Here is an 18887-nt window from a genome sequence, read left to right on the forward strand (position 1 = left end):
TTTAATTTATCTTGTATTGCTTATTATTAATTACAGTTTTAACTTTATAATTTAAATTTATAATACATGTTAAAACAAGTTTTAAACTGGATCATTCTGAGCTAGAAAGTAAATAAACCTAAAAACTAAATAATAAAGGGTAGGCAGATGAAATTCAAAGGAAGGTTGTTAGTTTTTTATATAAGAAAATGTTAAATGTTTTCTAAAATTGTATTATTTTTGTCAAGTTTTAAACCTTTTACTATAAGAAAACTGTTAAAGACTATATATGAACCACAATACCTACCAACTTATTAATAAAAAGCTCAAACATTGAACAAAAATCTTAAAATATAAAAAAAGTTCAAAACAACATAATTACAAATTTTTTATTATAAAAATTAACATTTCTAGAATCAATTGTAGAGTACCCTGTAATTAAGAAAACAAAATCTTTTGTTAGAAACAAAGGTTATAATGATATAGCATAAATTGCTCTATCATTATATTAATAAAATAAATTAGAGTTAAGTTAAATGTTGCAACATTCCGTAAGAATAAATATCAAACGAAAATTCCAAAACAAAAATGTATTCAAGTTTTCAAAACAAAATATTCTATTCGACGCAATCACCTAGGAAACAAGAAAAAAATATTTGAAAAAGAAGAATACAAAAAAAAAAAAAAAAACATTTCCAAAGAAGAATACAATTTTAAATTTTAATTCACACGTGATTGCCACATTCGTCAAATTTAACTAAAATATTTAAGTAGATTATTATCATTTAGCGACAGTGGCGTAGATAGGGGGGGGATCAGGGGGATATATCCCCCCCCATTGGGATCGATATAAACAGTCATGAATAAATAAGTTGTAGAAGTGCACTTTGAAAAAAAACGCTATGGATTTCGAGTTCTTGATTAGCTTAAAGGTTATAAATATGGTTTACCAACTTTCGTTGCCATTAAGTCGGTGTTTCAAAGAGTGAATTTAGACTTGGTCCAAGCAATGGAGCTCGCTAAAGATTTAAGGGATCAACTAAAAATTAAACGGGCAGACTCATTTTCGAAAGTTTTTTGTATATGGGAAAAATTAGCTGAAATCCTTGACATAGGCGTTAAACATAAGAGAATAGTGAAGCGACAAAAGAATCGTTCGAACCCTTCGGTTCAAAGTACAGTAAAGAATATTTTCGTGTTACTGTTTTCAATCTTTTTCTCGATTTCTATGTAATGGGCCTTGGAGAAAAATGTACAAACCATGAAAACACACTAGAAGGGTTTTCGGTTCCTTCTAAGGATTCTTCGTCTGAAATAGACAAAGCAGCTAAAAAATTTAATGAAACTGTTGAGTTTTACCAAAAACTAGACCACATAAAATTGAACAAAAACAATAAGATTTCCTTATAGTTTTCATCCAAGAAGGAAATATTATTTAAACAATCGGGATTTCCTAACTGTTTTACCGACTTCCAAAAAGGAGGAGTTATTCAATTCGTCTGTACTTTTTTTTGTGTTTGTCACCTCATAACTTTGGACCGAGTGAACCAGTTTTGATAATTCTTTTTGTAGGTATTGAAAAGCTGGTGCCTGTTCAGTACTATTAGAAAAACCATAAAACCCAGTTTTGATCCATGGAAGTCGGTTTTGTTTTTTTAATAAAAAAAATACGATCATGTACGGGATCACCTTTTCCAACTTACTATAGAAATATTAGTCACAATTTTTGTTCTAGTGCCAAGTTGGAAAAAATATGAAATTTTTACAAAAAAATTTTGAAAGAAAAATACTTCCTCTATGAACTCATTGAAAGCGCTCGAAAGCTGCACCGAAAAAAGTTGTTATGGTATTTATATTTTATTAAAGATATTAGCTACACTGCTGGTTTCTACGTCAACTACCGAAAGAACTTTCTCCAATTTAAAGAGAATAAAAACAATACAAAGAAGCATTATTAAAACATAAACAAAAATTTGCGAACTAGATCTATCCCCCCCCTTAGCAAAAAGCTATCTACGCCACTGTTTAGCGAAATACATACATTTAAATACAGTCATCCATATATGTCACATTCACTGGAAGTATTGATGAAATGTTTCGAAATCACTTTTTAAATTTGATGTTTCATTATTTTGTACCTATGTGTTTAGTTTACAACGCAATTACTTGAGAAGATGCGAATAAATATTTTACACATTTTAGAACTTGTTTACTTTGATTCTGACGGTTATGTAATTTTCGTTTTCAATAATGCATGCAAATCTGAATTAAATTAAAAAAATATTAAATGTTTCTCGACATCATGTTCCGATGGGAGAATTTTATAATTTTTTTTAAATTTTCCGTGTTTTTTTTTTTTAAATGTCTATTTAATTCCTCATTTTTTATTTTATTTTAAAACAAAATAAGTTCTTAGAAATCTAAATTTTTTAATTACAAAAAAAAAATAATTTTAACTTATGGGTAACCTTGGTTGTACGTTTTTGTTTTTTTTTTGTATTATTTTTAATAAACAACTTCCATTTCTGCTATCTACAAAGCTAAATAGTGACATTCCCCCCAAATTGAAATTTATATAATATTTCAATATTTAAATAATATTCCAATATTTTGGTGACTCCTTCATTATCTGATTATTCTTAGTCCCCCACTCCTGCCTAAATCATTCCAGGAATAGGTCCGCTCTCTTGAACCAGACGGCGCTTCAGTCGATTGAATTCATGATAGTACTATAGTTTTTATATACAAGGGTGTAACGGAATTCCCATATTTTTCTCGATGAAACCCACAACTTGTCAAAGTAATCGAGAATTTTGTAAGCGTGATCGGAGATAAAGTAAAAATCAATTGAACTAGCATTTTTTTTAATAAAAAAAAAAAACTATAAAAATAATTACAGCCCTATTTATAAACTCATCATAGACAGTACATGGCATTATGTACTCTTTATAATGTCTTTAAACAGAAAATTGTTATTTATAAACTTTATGCAACGTTTAATAGAGGTTGTATAAGCTAAACGCGTTTTTAGGTTGTTTAGAGCCTGAATAAGAAAATATTTTGCTTAAATGTCATTTGAACTTCACATAGTTTTCAGAAAAAGAAAACATAGCAATGATTTGTATATGTACATATATATTTTTTTTTCATTGAAGAATTTATTTTTTGGATTACATTTGCAATTGAGTGGACAATTTGAAATCAACTAAAACAAAAAACAAGAAATTTTGAGATTTGTTCCTGATATAATTTCCTGATTTTTTGTTTTTTTTTTTTTTTGTTTTTGTTTATTTTCGAATCAAATGGAGTTATTTTATCGACAGATGGAGTTGTTTGTTGTGATTAAAAGTACTAATTTTCCATTTTTAGTACTTATTTGGAAACGAACCTAGCATAACTATAATGGCTTAGAAAATGTTTTATAAATAGAAATTTATGTAACGTTGCATAAAGGCTACATAAAACTTTATGTTTTGTATAACTATGCAACCGTTTAGAGCTGTTTAGTGAAATCTAATAAAAAATGCTGATAGTGTTTCATAAATTTATTCTTATGAAGAAAACAATAATGAACAAAAACATTGTTCACAAGTTTGCCAGAAAACTTATAGATTTTATGATATTTGGGAAATGTGTTTTTCTGCTTTAGTCAAAAATTGGTAAGAATTAAAAATTTATTTTTATAGTTTAAGTTCATTTCTGTTTAAGACCTAGTAACAACAATTATTTAAAAAGTTCTTCCTGATTTTGTGTGCTTGATAGAGCCCGTTTTTTTGGATTTTATTGCTAATATTAATTGATGGAGGTTCTCCAATATGATTTACCGTATACAATCCAGGATATTTCACTGATTCAATTAACTTCATATTACGAACAAGATGACACTCCAGCCCACTTGGGACCCGAATTTTAAGATTGGCTGATGAAGATTACGGTTATCATTGGATGGGAAGAAATGGACCTGTTCAATGATTACCAAGTTCTCCAAACTGCAAAATATTGGCTTTTTTTATGAATGGGAGTGGAAAGCGTTACTCATTTGACATCAATAGCACTTCTTGTGGAACAAGAAGATTGTATTCTCTGAACCATCATTAAAAAGGGACAATAGATAGAATAAATTAATATTCCCAATAAATAAAAAAAAAGAATAATTCTCAGGTAAGTTTTCAGTTTATCAATGAAAAAAGTTGATCAATTCAGGTTAATCCAATACTGTATCAATTTATTGTATCCTTATTTAAGTCTGAATGTTTAAAAAATAATTGACGGATGGTTAATGTTTCATAAATTAATTTATCAACTAGTCCAGCCAAGTAAAAACAGAAAATAAAGAGCTTTTTTAGGTTTTGGTTTTTTGTCAATTTCTCGAAAATGACAATATATTTTTACTTGCGATATAGGTACTATATATCAAGTTATGCATTCGTACAAAAAAAAAGTTGAGATAACATGTTTCCATGACATTACGATGGTAGACAATGCCAAAAAAGTGGGTCCCGGAAGTCCGTCTGTCTGTCTGTCAGTCTGTCAGTCTGTCAGTCTGTCAGTCTGTCAGTCTGTCAGTCTGTCAGTCTGTCAGTCTGTCTGTGTAACGAGCTACAGCCTAAACGGATGGACCGATTAATGTCAAACTTGGTATGTAGCGTTATTTGGCGACTCTCCAGAGGGGTTTTTGGAATTAATATTTTTGGACCAAAAATAACGGTACTTGTCATATACCGATTTTAGTAAAATTGAAATATCTCGAAAACGGCTCCAACGATTTTGTTTAAAAAACTTTAATGTTAGTTTTAAGCTAAGGTCTATATTTCAATGAAAATTTTTTTTTTTGAAAATCATTATTAACGGTACCTGCCATAGAACCGTTTTTTTTTCAAATTCGAATATCTCCGAAATTTCTTATTCGATTTCAACGAAACTTTTTGTGAAGAAGCATTTATATAATTTAAATATAAACCAAAAATAAAATTTCCAAAAAAATAATTTTTGGATTTTTAAAAAAAATTTTGAATTTTTTTTTGTTGAAAATCAAATTTTCGAAAACGGGACATTGAATTTTTTTGAAATTTTGTTTTTAGATGTTGATTAGTGATTTCTACAAAATGGCATTACAATTTTATTTTAAAACTTTTTTTCCAAAAAATTATTTATAAAAAATTGTTTTTTTTAAAAAACGGCTCTAACGATTTTGAATTTTTTTTTTCTAAAAATGCACGTTAATATATTAATCAAAACTGCATACTTGTTTTGGAGGGCAATTTAATTTCAGATTTTATTTTATTTTATTTTTTTTTTTTTAAACCAATTTATTTTTTTTTTCCAAATTTCTATATAAAAAGTCTTAAAAATTTAAGCAACTTTAACTCCAAGAGCAAGTTCGTGCGACCCAGTCGTGCATTTTATTTAATCTGGTTTTCTTTTGAAAAAAAAAAATAGTTTGAAATTTTATTTTCCAATTTTTTTTTTCAAAATTTTGATATTAAAAATTAATTTTTCAAAAACTGTGCCATAAAATGGCTTTGTTTAAAATTTTTGTAAAAGGCTAGGGTTTTGGCTTTACAAAAAGGTATAGCACGTTATTGTAAGTATAATCGTTCATTTTTAATAATTTTTTTCCGAAATAAGTCAATTTTTTTTAAATTGCCCCTCCTCGCTACACGAGGGGAATAGACCCCCCTCCCATACGATTTTTGTCTTGTCTCGACCTAACCTACACGCTCTAGCTTTTTGGCACATTACTCCTGAACCACCCTATAGTTATGCTAAAAAAATTAAATCAAAGCCGTTATTAAAATTTGGCCAAAAAGAATATGACGCCAAATAAAATTATAGAAGACTTCTATTAGACATTGGGGGAATCTGCACCTTCATATTCTACGGTCAAAAAGTTGGCAGTCTTATTTAAACATGGCAGACCCAGAGTCGAAGATGATCCCCTTGACTGAACCACCCCCTTATTCAGCTGATTTGGCACCATCAAACAACTACCTCTTTTCAAACTAAAAAAAAAATTGGCTGGACGCAAATTCTTCACCAACGAGCAGGTGATTGCTGAGTCGGAGCTGTTTTTTGAAGAGTTGGAGGAATAAAATAAAATATAAAAAGGGAATAGAAGCACCAGAAAACACATGAAATGAGTGTATTGGCATAAGAAGAGAATTTGTAGAAAGGGATTAAAAAAAAGTTCTAAAATTTATTGCGTTTTATTGGTCAGACCGAGAACTTTTCAAACCGCCCTCGTATAAAATAAAAAAGAAAAAAGAAAGATGCAAAAGAATTTCGTCAATAAAAAAATATACAAATTATTGCTGTGTTCACTTTTTGTAACAGTTGGCGTGTTTTTTTGGCAAAGCTATCCGCAGTAGGATTTCCCAAATATCAACATTGAACAAAATCAACATTGAAAAAATGTATATGCATGTACCAAGAGATAGGAAAACGTAAACTGAAACATTTCATCAAAATTCTATGGGCAGCTTGGTTTAGTTTCTATTCTTATCGGAAGCTGCGTGTTGTTTTTGTACTGCATGTAAACGCCAACTGCGGATACGGATAGCAATGCCAAAAAAACACAGCTAGGGATGTTCAAATGACATTTAAGAAAAAAATATTCTTACTCAGGCTCAACCTGAAAACGCCTTTAGCTTCTGCAACCTCTATGCAACGTTGCATAAATTTTATAAATAGTAATTTTCTGTTAAAAGACATTATAAAGAGTGCATAGTGCTAGGCACTGTCTAAAATGCGTTTATAAATTAGGCTACTATTCAAATTAAAAATAAAGGGCCCGACCCATACAATCCGTTGCGACCAAGTTTTTGACTGACAGCTCGATAAAATACACATAGCCCAGTCGGGATGTACAAAAAATTAAGCTGAAATGGAAATAATTAGATCGTGCAATTTTTTTTCATAGGATGATAGAGGGGATCACTGGGAGCTTAAAACCAGTTTTTCGGGAAAATCGATCTTGTGCTTAAGCCGCCATCTTGGATTAAAGGTAAAACACGTTTTAGTGAATAACTCGGCCATTTTTGATTTTTGACAAAAATTATATACGTAAAACTTGTAGAAAATTTTATTTTTTATAACTTTTAACTTAATAAATTTTTCTATATGACCTATATTTTTCGAGTTAATTTGAAAAAACTATACCCCTACTCAGCTTAAACTTTATACCCGGTTGAATATAGATTTTAAGATCAACGCAATATGGGAGTGTTTTTATATGTTTTTGGGGATGATAAATCTAGCTGCAATGTTAGTTTTTGCAAATTCATGAAATTTTATAAACAAAAGGAACTATCTCAAAATCGGAAAGTGTCGTTTTAAACAAGATTAGTAAATATTATAATTGATGTCTAGCAAGACAAGCAAGTTTTTGAATTTTTCAAATCGGTTCATTAATGCCTGAGATATGACCAATTGTTTATAACTCACTCTCTCTTTTAAGCTTTTATTATAAACAATTGGTCATATCTCAGGCATTAATGAACCGATTTGAAAAATTCAAAAACTTGCTTGTCTTGCTAGACATCAATTATAATATTTACTAATCTTGTTTAAAACGACACTTTCCGATTTTGAGATAGTTCCTTTTGTTTATAAAATTTCATGAATTTGCAAAAACTAACATTGCAGCTAGATTTATCATCCCCAAAAACATATAAAAACACTCCCATATTGCGTTGATCTTAAAATCTATAATCAAAGCGGGTATAAAGTTTAAGCTGAGTAGGGGTATAGTTTTTTCAAATTAACTCGAAAAATATAGGTCATATAGAAAAATTTATTAAGTTAAAAGTTATAGAAAATAAAATTTTCTACAAGTTTTACGTATATAATTTTTGTCAAAAATCAAAAATGGCCGAGTTATTCACTAAAACGTGTTTTACCTTTAATCCAAGATGGCGGCTTAAGCACAAGGTCGATTTTCCCGAAAAACTGGTTTTAAGCTCCCAGTGATCCCCTCTATCATCCTATGAAAAAAAATTGCACGATCTAATTTTTTCCATTTGAAATGTTTAATTCTACTGGGCTAACACGTTCTTATGAGAACCGACCCATAAAACGCATCCGTCCGATCCGTCGCTTATGGGTCGCTTCCCATAAGAACGTGTGCATTTTATCGAGCTGTCAGTCAAAAACTTCCACGCAACGGATTCTATGGGTCGGGCCCTTAAACAAACTTCAATTGATATGCTAACTTTCCAGCTAGAAATGGCGGAAAAGGTTGAAAATTTGCTGAAAAAGTAAACTTACAGCCCTATTCTGATGTAGGTGTCAATCTCAGATCCGATTCACACATTCGATTCATTTTAACTCTACCTTGCTATTCTGCTATCCATCTATTTGACGTCAACGTCAACGACGTGAAGTCAACTTAAAAAAATAATGGCTACGAAGTAAATTGAAAGAAAAAAAATTTGTTTCTGTTTATTTGCATAGAAAAAATAAAAACAACCGATTACCTGTTAAGAAATAATTAAAAATTTATGAAAAGTGGCATTTTGCTTAATTTTAACGATGGTGAATTAAGGCCGTGTGTGAATTGCGTGAAATAGTTAAATCCGTGTTAAATTTTTGACACTATTGAGGTGAACAAAATAATTTCAAAAAAAGAATTTGTTGTTTAAAATTTTGCAAAAAAAATTTAACTCAAATTTAACCAGGTCCCGGAGCCCAATAAATTTTTAACAGCTGAAAATTTTTTATTCACCTCAATAGTGTCAAAAATTTTACACGAATTTAGCTATTTAACGCAATTCACACACGGCCTAATTTTTACAACCAAAAGTGACAGATCCGCAACATTTTTTATGCGGATTGCAAATGTATGGAGCAAGTTCATTCACGTGAATAGTGGAATACCGAACAACATTACCGATATTACCGACGTGTTTTTGGATTCCCCCCGATGAAAAGTAGAATGGCAATTGGTGACTATTTAGAGATTATTCCCCCCGATGGATAGCAGAATAGGGCTGTTACTTTTATTTTTAGAACATTTTTAGCCTTTTTTCTGACATTTATGGCTTTGTGCTAATATTGTTTTCACAATTTCGTACTATTCTGTGAGCTTTTTTAAAGTTTTAAAAATGAGAAAAAAACAAGTATCATACGGACTTAAGCCAAATTTATTCGCACTTCAATTAGTTAAATATAGCTATTTTAAACAGGAAAATTCAAACTTTTGTATGCCATTTGACAGTTTTCTAATTTTTAATAGCTGTGTTCATTGGGGCTCTAGTATTTACTGCTTAGTACTTCTGATTCAACTCATTTTCGTTTATTGAAAAAATGTCGGCGAATGCATTCTGAAGTACTAAAAAGTAATTTGCAGTAGATACTGGAGCACAAAGGAACTCAGCTGATAGAACGGAATAAGTTGGGACCAAGTTATTATTCCTAAAACTGCCCAAAAGTCTGTTGCTGAGTTCCCGCCTTCTGCGAAACAATAACTATTTGTCCGGGACTATGTGCTGCCATTCCTGTGACTGCGGTGATGGTTTCCGATGTGACAATGGGTTCTCCGCTAAACCAATTAATAAGGGCATGTTGTGGCATGGTTACACATTTCCTTTGATCAGCGATAAGATTTTCTGAATACTTGACATGATTCGCGTATGCTTCTTTTTCGTGTTGCATATCTTTTGACATACGATGAAGATCTTTAAGAATAGCGCTGCCCCACAGCTGAACGTGAATATCAGGAATTTTCGAAGCCAGTTGCATTGCTGGGGTTACCATGTTCATGCTCTCCTTAGAATTCCCTATACTGAGGAAGACATGGCTAAGAAGAACTAATGAACACGATGTTAAACGGTTAAGATCCTCTGCGTTCGCCATTTTGAGAGTTTCACGAAGAAAGCGTCTAAAAGAATATAATTTTATTATTAATAATTGGATCACTAGTTAAGAGCACTGATTTATAATTGTTCAAAGATTATAATAGAGATCAGTGGTTGAAAGACATTGTAGAATAAGAAGATACATTCGAACACACGAAATTTGTCTTATAGTTGTAAATACGGAATAAATCCATCTGACAAAAAAATTGTATTCTGCGATCACAGAATCTAATCGTAGTGACAAATTGTATGCAATTTTTCATTACGAAAGGATTATGTGATTAATTTTTTGGTACTCGTATAGTACTGTCAAATATTGCGAAAAAAAGGTTAACCTCGTATTGAAATCTGATACAATTTTTTTGCTCAATATCTTCATTTTGACATTCTATAACCTACCTCAAAAGTCTAGAAAAAACTCGTAGCCGCAAGTCGTGATTTTCAAGGTCAAACCGAGAGAGTAGTTAGATTCTTTACCTGCCGTCAAATAAAGTAATTTTTAGCTGCGCGGTTCTTGAAATCAGATATCATCTTTATAAGCAAATTACTGGAGTGATTAAAATTAGCTTTGTGTCGAGGAGCACGATTTTGTTGCCATTTCTTGTGCGCTTTAGACTTTTCTTTAAATACGTCTTATTTTTAGGAATGTTTAGCTTCTTTATACCCTTAAATTTCTCTTTGGTAAGGGGTATTGTTCCATGCGGCTTTCTGATCAATATGAACAAAATTATCTGCGGCTTTCTCAAGCTCAAGAGGTGTTTGTAGTCGTACCCTTAATCCAACATTATCCACAATATCTCTCTTAAAGCCTTCCCAGTTAGTTTTACCTTTTTTAAGCCCAGGTGGTATTTCAATTTTAACAAGACTTTCGCACATATTGAGAATATTATTTATTAATTTATTAAATATTTTAATTGGATTTAACGGTATTCCCCTGACTATAAGGAAATCCGTTGGCTTTCCATGTTATAATTTCAAGCTTTTCCATCATTTATGTTTTGTATAGTGTTGGATAAAATAAATATTTTTTTATTAAGTTTTAACTGATCCTCAAATTTTGACAAAATTATATCCAAGCATTGAGAAAATGTGTCAGGTTCAGAATTATTTTTTATTACGGGTGTAGCCGCCATTTCAGAGTTCCCACTACTTTTCTTTTGATTTTCTTTGCCAGTGGCGGAGTCTTAGAAGTTTGGTTTTCTATTTGCTTTGTGGGTTTTCTTTAGGTAAGAATTTTTTCTCGGCGTTTATGAAGCTCTTTTGCTACTTCACAGCTTCTATAGCTTGCCGGGTGACTTCCATTGCAATTAAGGGGTTATACCTAGTTGTAATGATGAAAAAAATCAAATATTTTTTTTTGCATATTTTGAATGTACATAACACAGGTCTACAAGGTTTTTGGTGCTGAGACTATGATATACTTTTCTATATGTTTTCGGTGTGCTGAATTCTAATCTGAAGTCAGAAATATCCTATCAGCTCCCGTTTCTGAAATATTACCGTTAGAAGATGTAAAAAAAAACTACTTTTAAGGTCATGCTTTTATGTGAAGACATTTTTTTTAAATATAAATTATAACGGTTTCTATAAGAACTATATTCCTTCTTTCAAGATCTTTTTAAATCTTTTCGATATTTTTTTTATTGTTCGAGATATCGTCAGTTTTTTGGCTTATTGTAATGTATCAAACAGATATCACGTTTTCATCTCTTTCTTGATGAAAACACACTTGCTTCATTTTAAGATATCTCCGGCAGTAAAAAAGATATTGCAAAGATTTAAACAGGTCTTGAAAGAATGAAAATAGTTTTTATAGAAACCGTTATGATGAATATTTAAAAAAAATTCTTCAAATTAAGGCATAACATCAAAAGTGGTAAAAAAAACTTTTTTTTTGCATTTTCTAACGGTAATATTTTCAAAACGGGAGCTGATAGGATATTTTTGACTTCAGATTCGAGTTCAGCACATCAAAAACTTATAGAAAAGTATATCATAGTCTCGGCACCAAAAAAAAAATTAAATTTTGTAGACCAGTGTAATCAGCCCTATTTATAAACTCATCATAGACAGTACATAGCATTATGTACTCCTTATTTGCAATTAAAATTAAGTGAACAATTTGAAAACAACTAAAACAAAAAATAAGAAATTTGGAGATTTTTTCCTGTTATAATTTCCTGATTTAGAGTTGTGTTCATAAAAATAGCAGTGCTCCCCAAATAAAACAAAAAGACTAATATTATCAACTTAATAATATATTTCACAAAACTTTAAATAACAAATGAAAGTATTTTATTAATATTACCAGAACAAATTTAGATTGATTTTTTACCGTTGCTTTTGTCACAGATACATCAATTTTAAAAATTAGCATTGTACTGCATCTATAAGGCAAAAAGTAAGAAAAACTATTGAAAGTTGTATGAAAGTGTATTAATTATTTAAGATAACCTTTAATTCTTTGTGGAACAACCGTTATTTTACTTACTGGAATGCATCTTCGTGCCATAGAGTACATTTAATTTTGACACCTCTCGACTGGTATTGAAATCCACGAATCTCGCTCTAGCTCCCACAATTTCGAATTCTTCGGTTTCACCTCATGGACCTCATTCTTTACATTGCCCCACAAGTTTTCAAATGTGTTAAGGTCGGGTGATTGTGCGGGCAACTCCATTACGCATACCATTTTCTCCTGAAACCATAATTTTGCCCCTTTCGAAGTATTCTTTGGGCCATAATGTTGTCGGTATACCCAAACCAAAGACATTTCCTCTTTAGCATAGGGTAACATAACCTCCTCGAGAATTTTAACGTACTCTATTATACCCCTGGTGGGCGTTGATGGGATAAATAGGATTATCCCTGTTGTATGAAAAGCATCAGTTTCGCACCGCCATGCTTCACCGTTTTCACTGTGTATCGTGGATCGTTTGATGCATTCTTCTTCTTCTCACACACTCCCGACGACCCTTGGATCCCAAGTAGTACAATGCTATGCACTGCTATTTTTGTGAACAACCACAAATTTTTAAAATTGATGTATCTGTGACCAAAGCAACGGTAAAAAATCAATCTTAATTTTTCTGGTAATATTAATAAAATACTTTCATTTGTTATTTAAAGTTTTGTGAAATATATTATTAAGTTGATAATATTAGCCTTTTTGTTTTATTTGGGGAGCACTGCTATTTTTATGAACACAACTGTATATATATGATATCGAGAACTTTCGCTCACGTTTTTGTTTATTTTCGACAGATGGAGTTGTTTGTCGTGATTAAAAATAGACCGAGAGCCCAGAGCAGATTTTGGGAGTTTTTGGATAACCGAAAATGGGTCATATGTATGTGTAGGTAATAGCGTCCTGATGAAGAATTCGAAAGTCTGGCAGGTTTATTTCACGGCATTCTATGGTTTATGGGGAGTTGAAAAATGCATTTTTTCCGATTTTTGTGTCGAGTATATAACCACTTTAATTCATACAGAGCCGATAGAGGGCGATACCTTGATTGCAAAAAGTTCGGTCCCAGACGTTTTATTCGCGGCATTACCCTTGCCAGACGTCCTTGAAGATTCGCGAAATAGCGATTTTCATACAAAAGTCAGAAAATTATTTTTTGCAAGATGTATAACCGTCTGGTGGTACCTTTTAAAAAATCACCACTACCCCCTGATAGAAAATAAATTAGTGCCAGACGTTTTAACCACGGCATTATCCCCGCCAGACGTCCTTGAAGAGTCGCGAAATGGCGATTTTCATACAAAAGTCAGAATATTATTTTTTGCAAGATGTATAACCGTCTGGTGGTACCTTTTAAAAAATCACCACTACCCCCTGATAGAAAATAAATTAGTGCCAGACGTTTTAACCACGGCATTACCCCCGCCAGACGTCCTTGAAGATTCGCGAAATGGCGATTTTCATACAAAAGTCAGAATATTATTTTTTGCAAGATGTATAACCGTCTGGTGGTACCTTTTAAAAAATCACCACTACCCCCTGATAGAAAATAAATTAGTGCCAGACGTTTAAATCACGGCACTACCCCCACCAGACATCCTTGAACAGTCCCGAAATAGCGACTTTTGTGTGAAAATCGCTATTTCGGGATTGTTCAAAGATGTCTGGTGGGGGTAATGCTGTGGTTAAAACGTCTGGCACTAATTTATTTTCTATCAGGGGGTAGTGGTGATTTTTTAAAAGGTACCACCAGACGGTTATACATCTTGCAAAAAATAATATTCTGACTTTTGTATGAAAATCGCCATTTCGCGACTCTTCAAGGACGTCTGGCGGGGGTAATGCCGTGGTTAAAACGTCTGGCACTAATTTATTTTCTATCAGGGGGTAGTGGTGATTTTTTAAAAGGTACCACCAGACGGTTATACATCTTGCAAAAAATAATATTCTGACTTTTGTATGAAAATCGCCATTTCGCGACTCTTCAAGGACGTCTGGCGGGGATAATGCCGTGGTTAAAACGTCTGGCACTAATTTATTTTCTATCAGGGGGTAGTGGTGATTTTTTAAAAGGTACCACCAGACGGTTATACATCTTGCAAAAAATAATATTCTGACTTTTGTATGAAAATCGCCATTTCGCGAATCTTCAAGGACGTCTGGCGGGGGTAATGCCGTGGTTAAAACGTCTGGCACTAATTTATTTTCTATCAGGGGGTAGTGGTGATTTTTTAAAAGGTACCACCAGACGGTTATACATCTTGCAAAAAATAATTTTCTGACTTTTGTATGAAAATCGCCATTTCGCGAATCTTCAAGGACGTCTGGCGGGGGTAATGCCGTGGTTAAAACGTCTGGCACTAATTTATTTTCTATCAGGGGGTAGTGGTGATTTTTTAAAAGGTACCACCAGACGGTTATACATCTTGCAAAAAATAATTTTCTGACTTTTGTATGAAAATCGCTATTTCGCGAACCTTCAAGGACGTCTGGCAAGGGTAATGCCGCGAATAAAACGTCTGGGACCGAACTTTTTGCAATCAAGGTATCGCCCTCTATCGGCTCTATATGAATTAAAGTGGTTATATACTCGACACAAAAATCGGAAAAAATGCATTTTTCAACTCCCCATAAACCATAGAATGCCGTGAAATAAACCTGCCAGACTTTCGAATTCTTCATCAGGACGCTATTACCTACACATACATATGACCCATTTTCGGTTATCCAAAAACTCCCAAAATCTGCTCTGGGCTCTTAGACTAAAATACTAATTTTCCATTTTTAGTACTTATTTGGACACAAACCTAGCATAACTATAGCCGTGTTTTATTGGTACTCAGTATTTTACTGAGTACTAAGCTGTGATCATCAACAATTTATTACTTTTATTCATTTATTAATGATCCTTATTGTTGAAGGATCAAAAGTGTATAAGTTTAGAAAAAAAAATTTCTCAATAAACCAACAAATAAAAAACTTTTGTTTATCCTTAGCAATCTTTTGTTGTTGTTTCCCGTGTAAAATTTTACTGAGCTAAGTACTGAGTTACCAAAAAAACGCGGCTTATAATGGCTAAGAAAATGTTTTATAAATAGAAATTTATGTAACGTTGCATAAAGGCTACGTAAAACTTTATGTATTGTATAACTATGCAGCCGTTTAGAGCAGTTTAGTGAAATCTAATAAATAAGGCTGAATATGTACATATATAAGAATGTTGTTCGCAAATTTCACATTGATACGTATTTGTGAAGACTTTGTAACTAAGTTTACATGGAAACTTTGCTTTCAAAGTCGGTGAGCAAAATTTCACCGAAACGGCTGGAGTGGTCGTCTGGAAATTTTTACACAATTTTCTTAAATACTTTTGTCAAGTAATGAATGAAAGAATAAGGTTTTTGACAATAATTCGATTTTTAAGCTACTTTAAAGTGTAAATTTTCGTGTAAAAAACCATTTTTTTCTTTGGGAAGCCGCCATTTTGTCAAAAATCAAAATTTTGACTATTCCTTCGTGCATTTGTCTATCCTGGAAATTAATTTTTTTTTTATATAACGGAACCCAATATTTTTTTAAATAAATTAAATTTGCTATATGTTTATATATTATGTTTATATAATTAAATGTCTCTTCACAAAAAATCCATGAAAATGAACATTTTTTCGCACTTACAACTAGATATAACCCCTTAATGCACTTCGCTGGACTTTTGCTATTTCCGGAGCAGTCTATGGTTATGGACCTAAACATCTCTATAAATACAAGAAAATGTTTTTTTGACTCAACAGGTCTTCCGGTCTAAACTTATGGCTGTCAAACATGGCAATCTACAAGAACCCTCGAAAACAAGCTCCAATCCTGTCAAAGAGCGATGGAAAGGTCTATTCTGAAGGTGAGGTTATCTCAACGGATTAACCACAGAAATTTAAGAACCCAAACGAAATTTGAAGATTTTCTTCAAAAAACAAGAAAACTTAAATGGGATTGGGCTGGGCATATATTCCGAACCTCGGATGATCGATGGACCAAATTAACAACAGAGTGGACCCCGAGCGACAAGAAAAAAAGTGTAGGAAGACAACTCAAGAGGTGGAGAGACGAAATACGAAATCGTGTGGTTGTAACCTCGACAGCGTTTACACTGGGGGACTTCTTTTTTACATTTTTTTAGAGGTTCGATCTTAACTACGAGGCTAAGTATTGTTTTGATTTTGTAGATTTCCTCTAGTGTTTCTATTTTATCAAAGGTGAGTATAAATAGTGGGAGACCACGTTGTACCACGACAGTTTCTTTATCTTTATGTTGTCTTTCTTTCTTGACTATATTTTCAGCATCTAAGATCTTGTAATTCTTTTCTTTAAGATCATTATTGATATCATTTTTATGACATGAAGAGTGTAAACAACTCGCCACGACGCGTAGAGGTCTTTTCGATTTGTTTTCGTATGTGTACCACTCTACTTTTTCTTCGTTCAATCTTCGCGAAAGGAGACGCCTTTAAATTTGTTTGTAATTTTTTGAACTCTGCTAACCCGACAACATTAATCGATGGCGGTGGCCTTATTTTAACAGGTTTTTCTTTGTCATTTGTATCTTTTTGTGCATTTACTTCTACTTTTTTGGAAGCGGATGCACCTTCTCGTGAGGAAAAGGATTTGCGCTTTTGGTACGTCTTTTCGAGGGTCTTACCGTTTCACGTTCTAGCTCTTCTTCGTCTGTTCTATATTCGTAAATATCAACTTGCTGTGGATTTGTTTTTGATGAGCTTTTTTCAACCTATCATTTTCGTTGTGGAGAAGATCGATTTCTTTCTCTGCTTTCTTTAAGGCCTTATTTTCATTTTTCAGAAAATTGATTTTTTCTTTCAACTCTTGATAGAGTTTCAATGTTTCGTCGAGTTATTGTCTTTTTCAAGACTTTCTAATTTATCTGAGTCTTCTTGAGCTATCAAGCTTTTTCTTGAAAAAGGATTTATCAAGCGTTCAAATTGGAATAATTGGCTCTCCCCAGAATCCTTAGAGCTGACATCCGAAGAGGGTGGATTTTCCAGAAAATCTGAATTGCCAACTGGGGTATTATATCTTTCTGTTTTAATCATTCCATATTTTTGTATACGTCATTCTCAGTATACGGAGGGTGGATTTCAGTCGCCTCTTCGACAGGCATGCCTACCTCGGGTATAAACTTGAACCCCTACCCGAAGGGGCTAAAAAACGAAGAAAATTGGGTTTGATGCAAAATTGCGGAGAAACGGTTGCCGTCCGAACAAACCAAAACTGTAATAAATTCTTGATTGGTTTTCGAAAAATCTTTCGAGTCAGACGTAGTTTGGAGAAGATAAAGCCAGTTAAAGGAAAAAGGAGCAAAAATCATAAAAACTGTCATAACTCCAAAACGGGACGAAAACGGGAAAATTACCTTTTAAGTTTTTCGACTTAAAATGACCTTAGGGATCCATGGTTTTCATTTGGGGCGATAACTGGCGGACACCCTGAATTTCAATAGACATATGGATGCTGCTCTAGCCAGCGATAGGGGAGCCTTTGCAGTCGTAGCAGTCGGCTTGACAAGAGGGTTAAGATGATTTGCTACATGGTCCTCATTCGATCGATGATTGTCTATGGGTTCAACGTTGGAAAAGATTCGGGAGTTTGGGAGGCAGTGTCTTAAACGTTGCCTTGGTCTGTACAGAACACCAGAATCTGATTACAAGCATAACTATTCCAACCATTGTATAGATCATGCAATGGGCCAACATAAATAGAATTGATAACTTTATGTTAATTTTAAGTAGGGACAGTCGACGGCACAAAAAAAAAAAAACAAACAAATTTTAAGAAAAATACAAAATAAAAAAAAATCCAAAAAAAATAAAAAACAAAACTAAAAATTGCTTGCTGTGGCTGTTCTAGTTTTTAAGTAGTTATATGTACTTTAAGCCCTGATTTTTCAATCGTCAGTTAGACTATCAGTAGAATAAATGTCAATATAAAAAAAAACTTTTATTCCTAGGAATAAGCTCTAACAGAGGTTTATCTGACTATTGAAAAATTGGCCCTAAGTAGTTTTAATTAGTTTGTAAGTTTAAAAAAAAAAGAAAATTAAAATTAATTAAAATTTAAATATTAGTATAAAAACAGTTTTAAGGCCGAATGGCATTAATATAAAGAAAAATGAAGTATAACTTAAATCGACCATATAGGGCCAGTAAGTAATTGATAAGTAGGTTAGTTTTTATGAATTTTAATTTTAAGTTGATGAAAAATAAAAACGAATTTAAAATAAAAGAAGGGTGTTTGCCTTTCATTTCGTTATTTGTTTTCGAATTAATACTTAGCAGAGATTTTAGCCATACGATGTGTCGTTTGCAATGTTATCGGTGATTGAATTTATTTCAAACTTGGGTTAAATCGATCAAAAAACGAAACGAATAAGAAACGAGACCTATCGCTTCAGCACCATAATCCAAGAAAATAAAACAAATACATTTCAATTATCTCGAGAATGATTTAAGCAAGGCAAATGAACATTCTGTTTTAGTGTATACAACAAGATAAACAAATTTCTCCATTTGGATTTTGAA

The 18887-nt window shown here is 32.3% G+C and overlaps 1 protein-coding gene across 1 annotated transcript in view; it reads right to left on the bottom strand.

Moving 5' to 3' along the window:
- Positions 1–9096: 9096 nt before the first annotated feature.
- LOC129916478 (MAU2 chromatid cohesion factor homolog) overlaps positions 9097–18887 on the bottom strand; it is a 35180-nt gene continuing 25389 nt past the window's right edge. Inside the window, exon 3 of the mRNA XM_055996468.1 lies at positions 9097–9856. Coding sequence (XP_055852443.1) covers positions 9391–9856 — 466 coding nt within the window. The 3' untranslated portion in view covers positions 9097–9390. The remainder of the gene's footprint in view (positions 9857–18887) is intronic.

The sequence above is a fragment of the Episyrphus balteatus genome, chromosome 3, assembly GCF_945859705.1.
Source record: "Episyrphus balteatus chromosome 3, idEpiBalt1.1, whole genome shotgun sequence".
NCBI lineage: Eukaryota > Metazoa > Arthropoda > Insecta > Diptera > Syrphidae > Episyrphus > Episyrphus balteatus.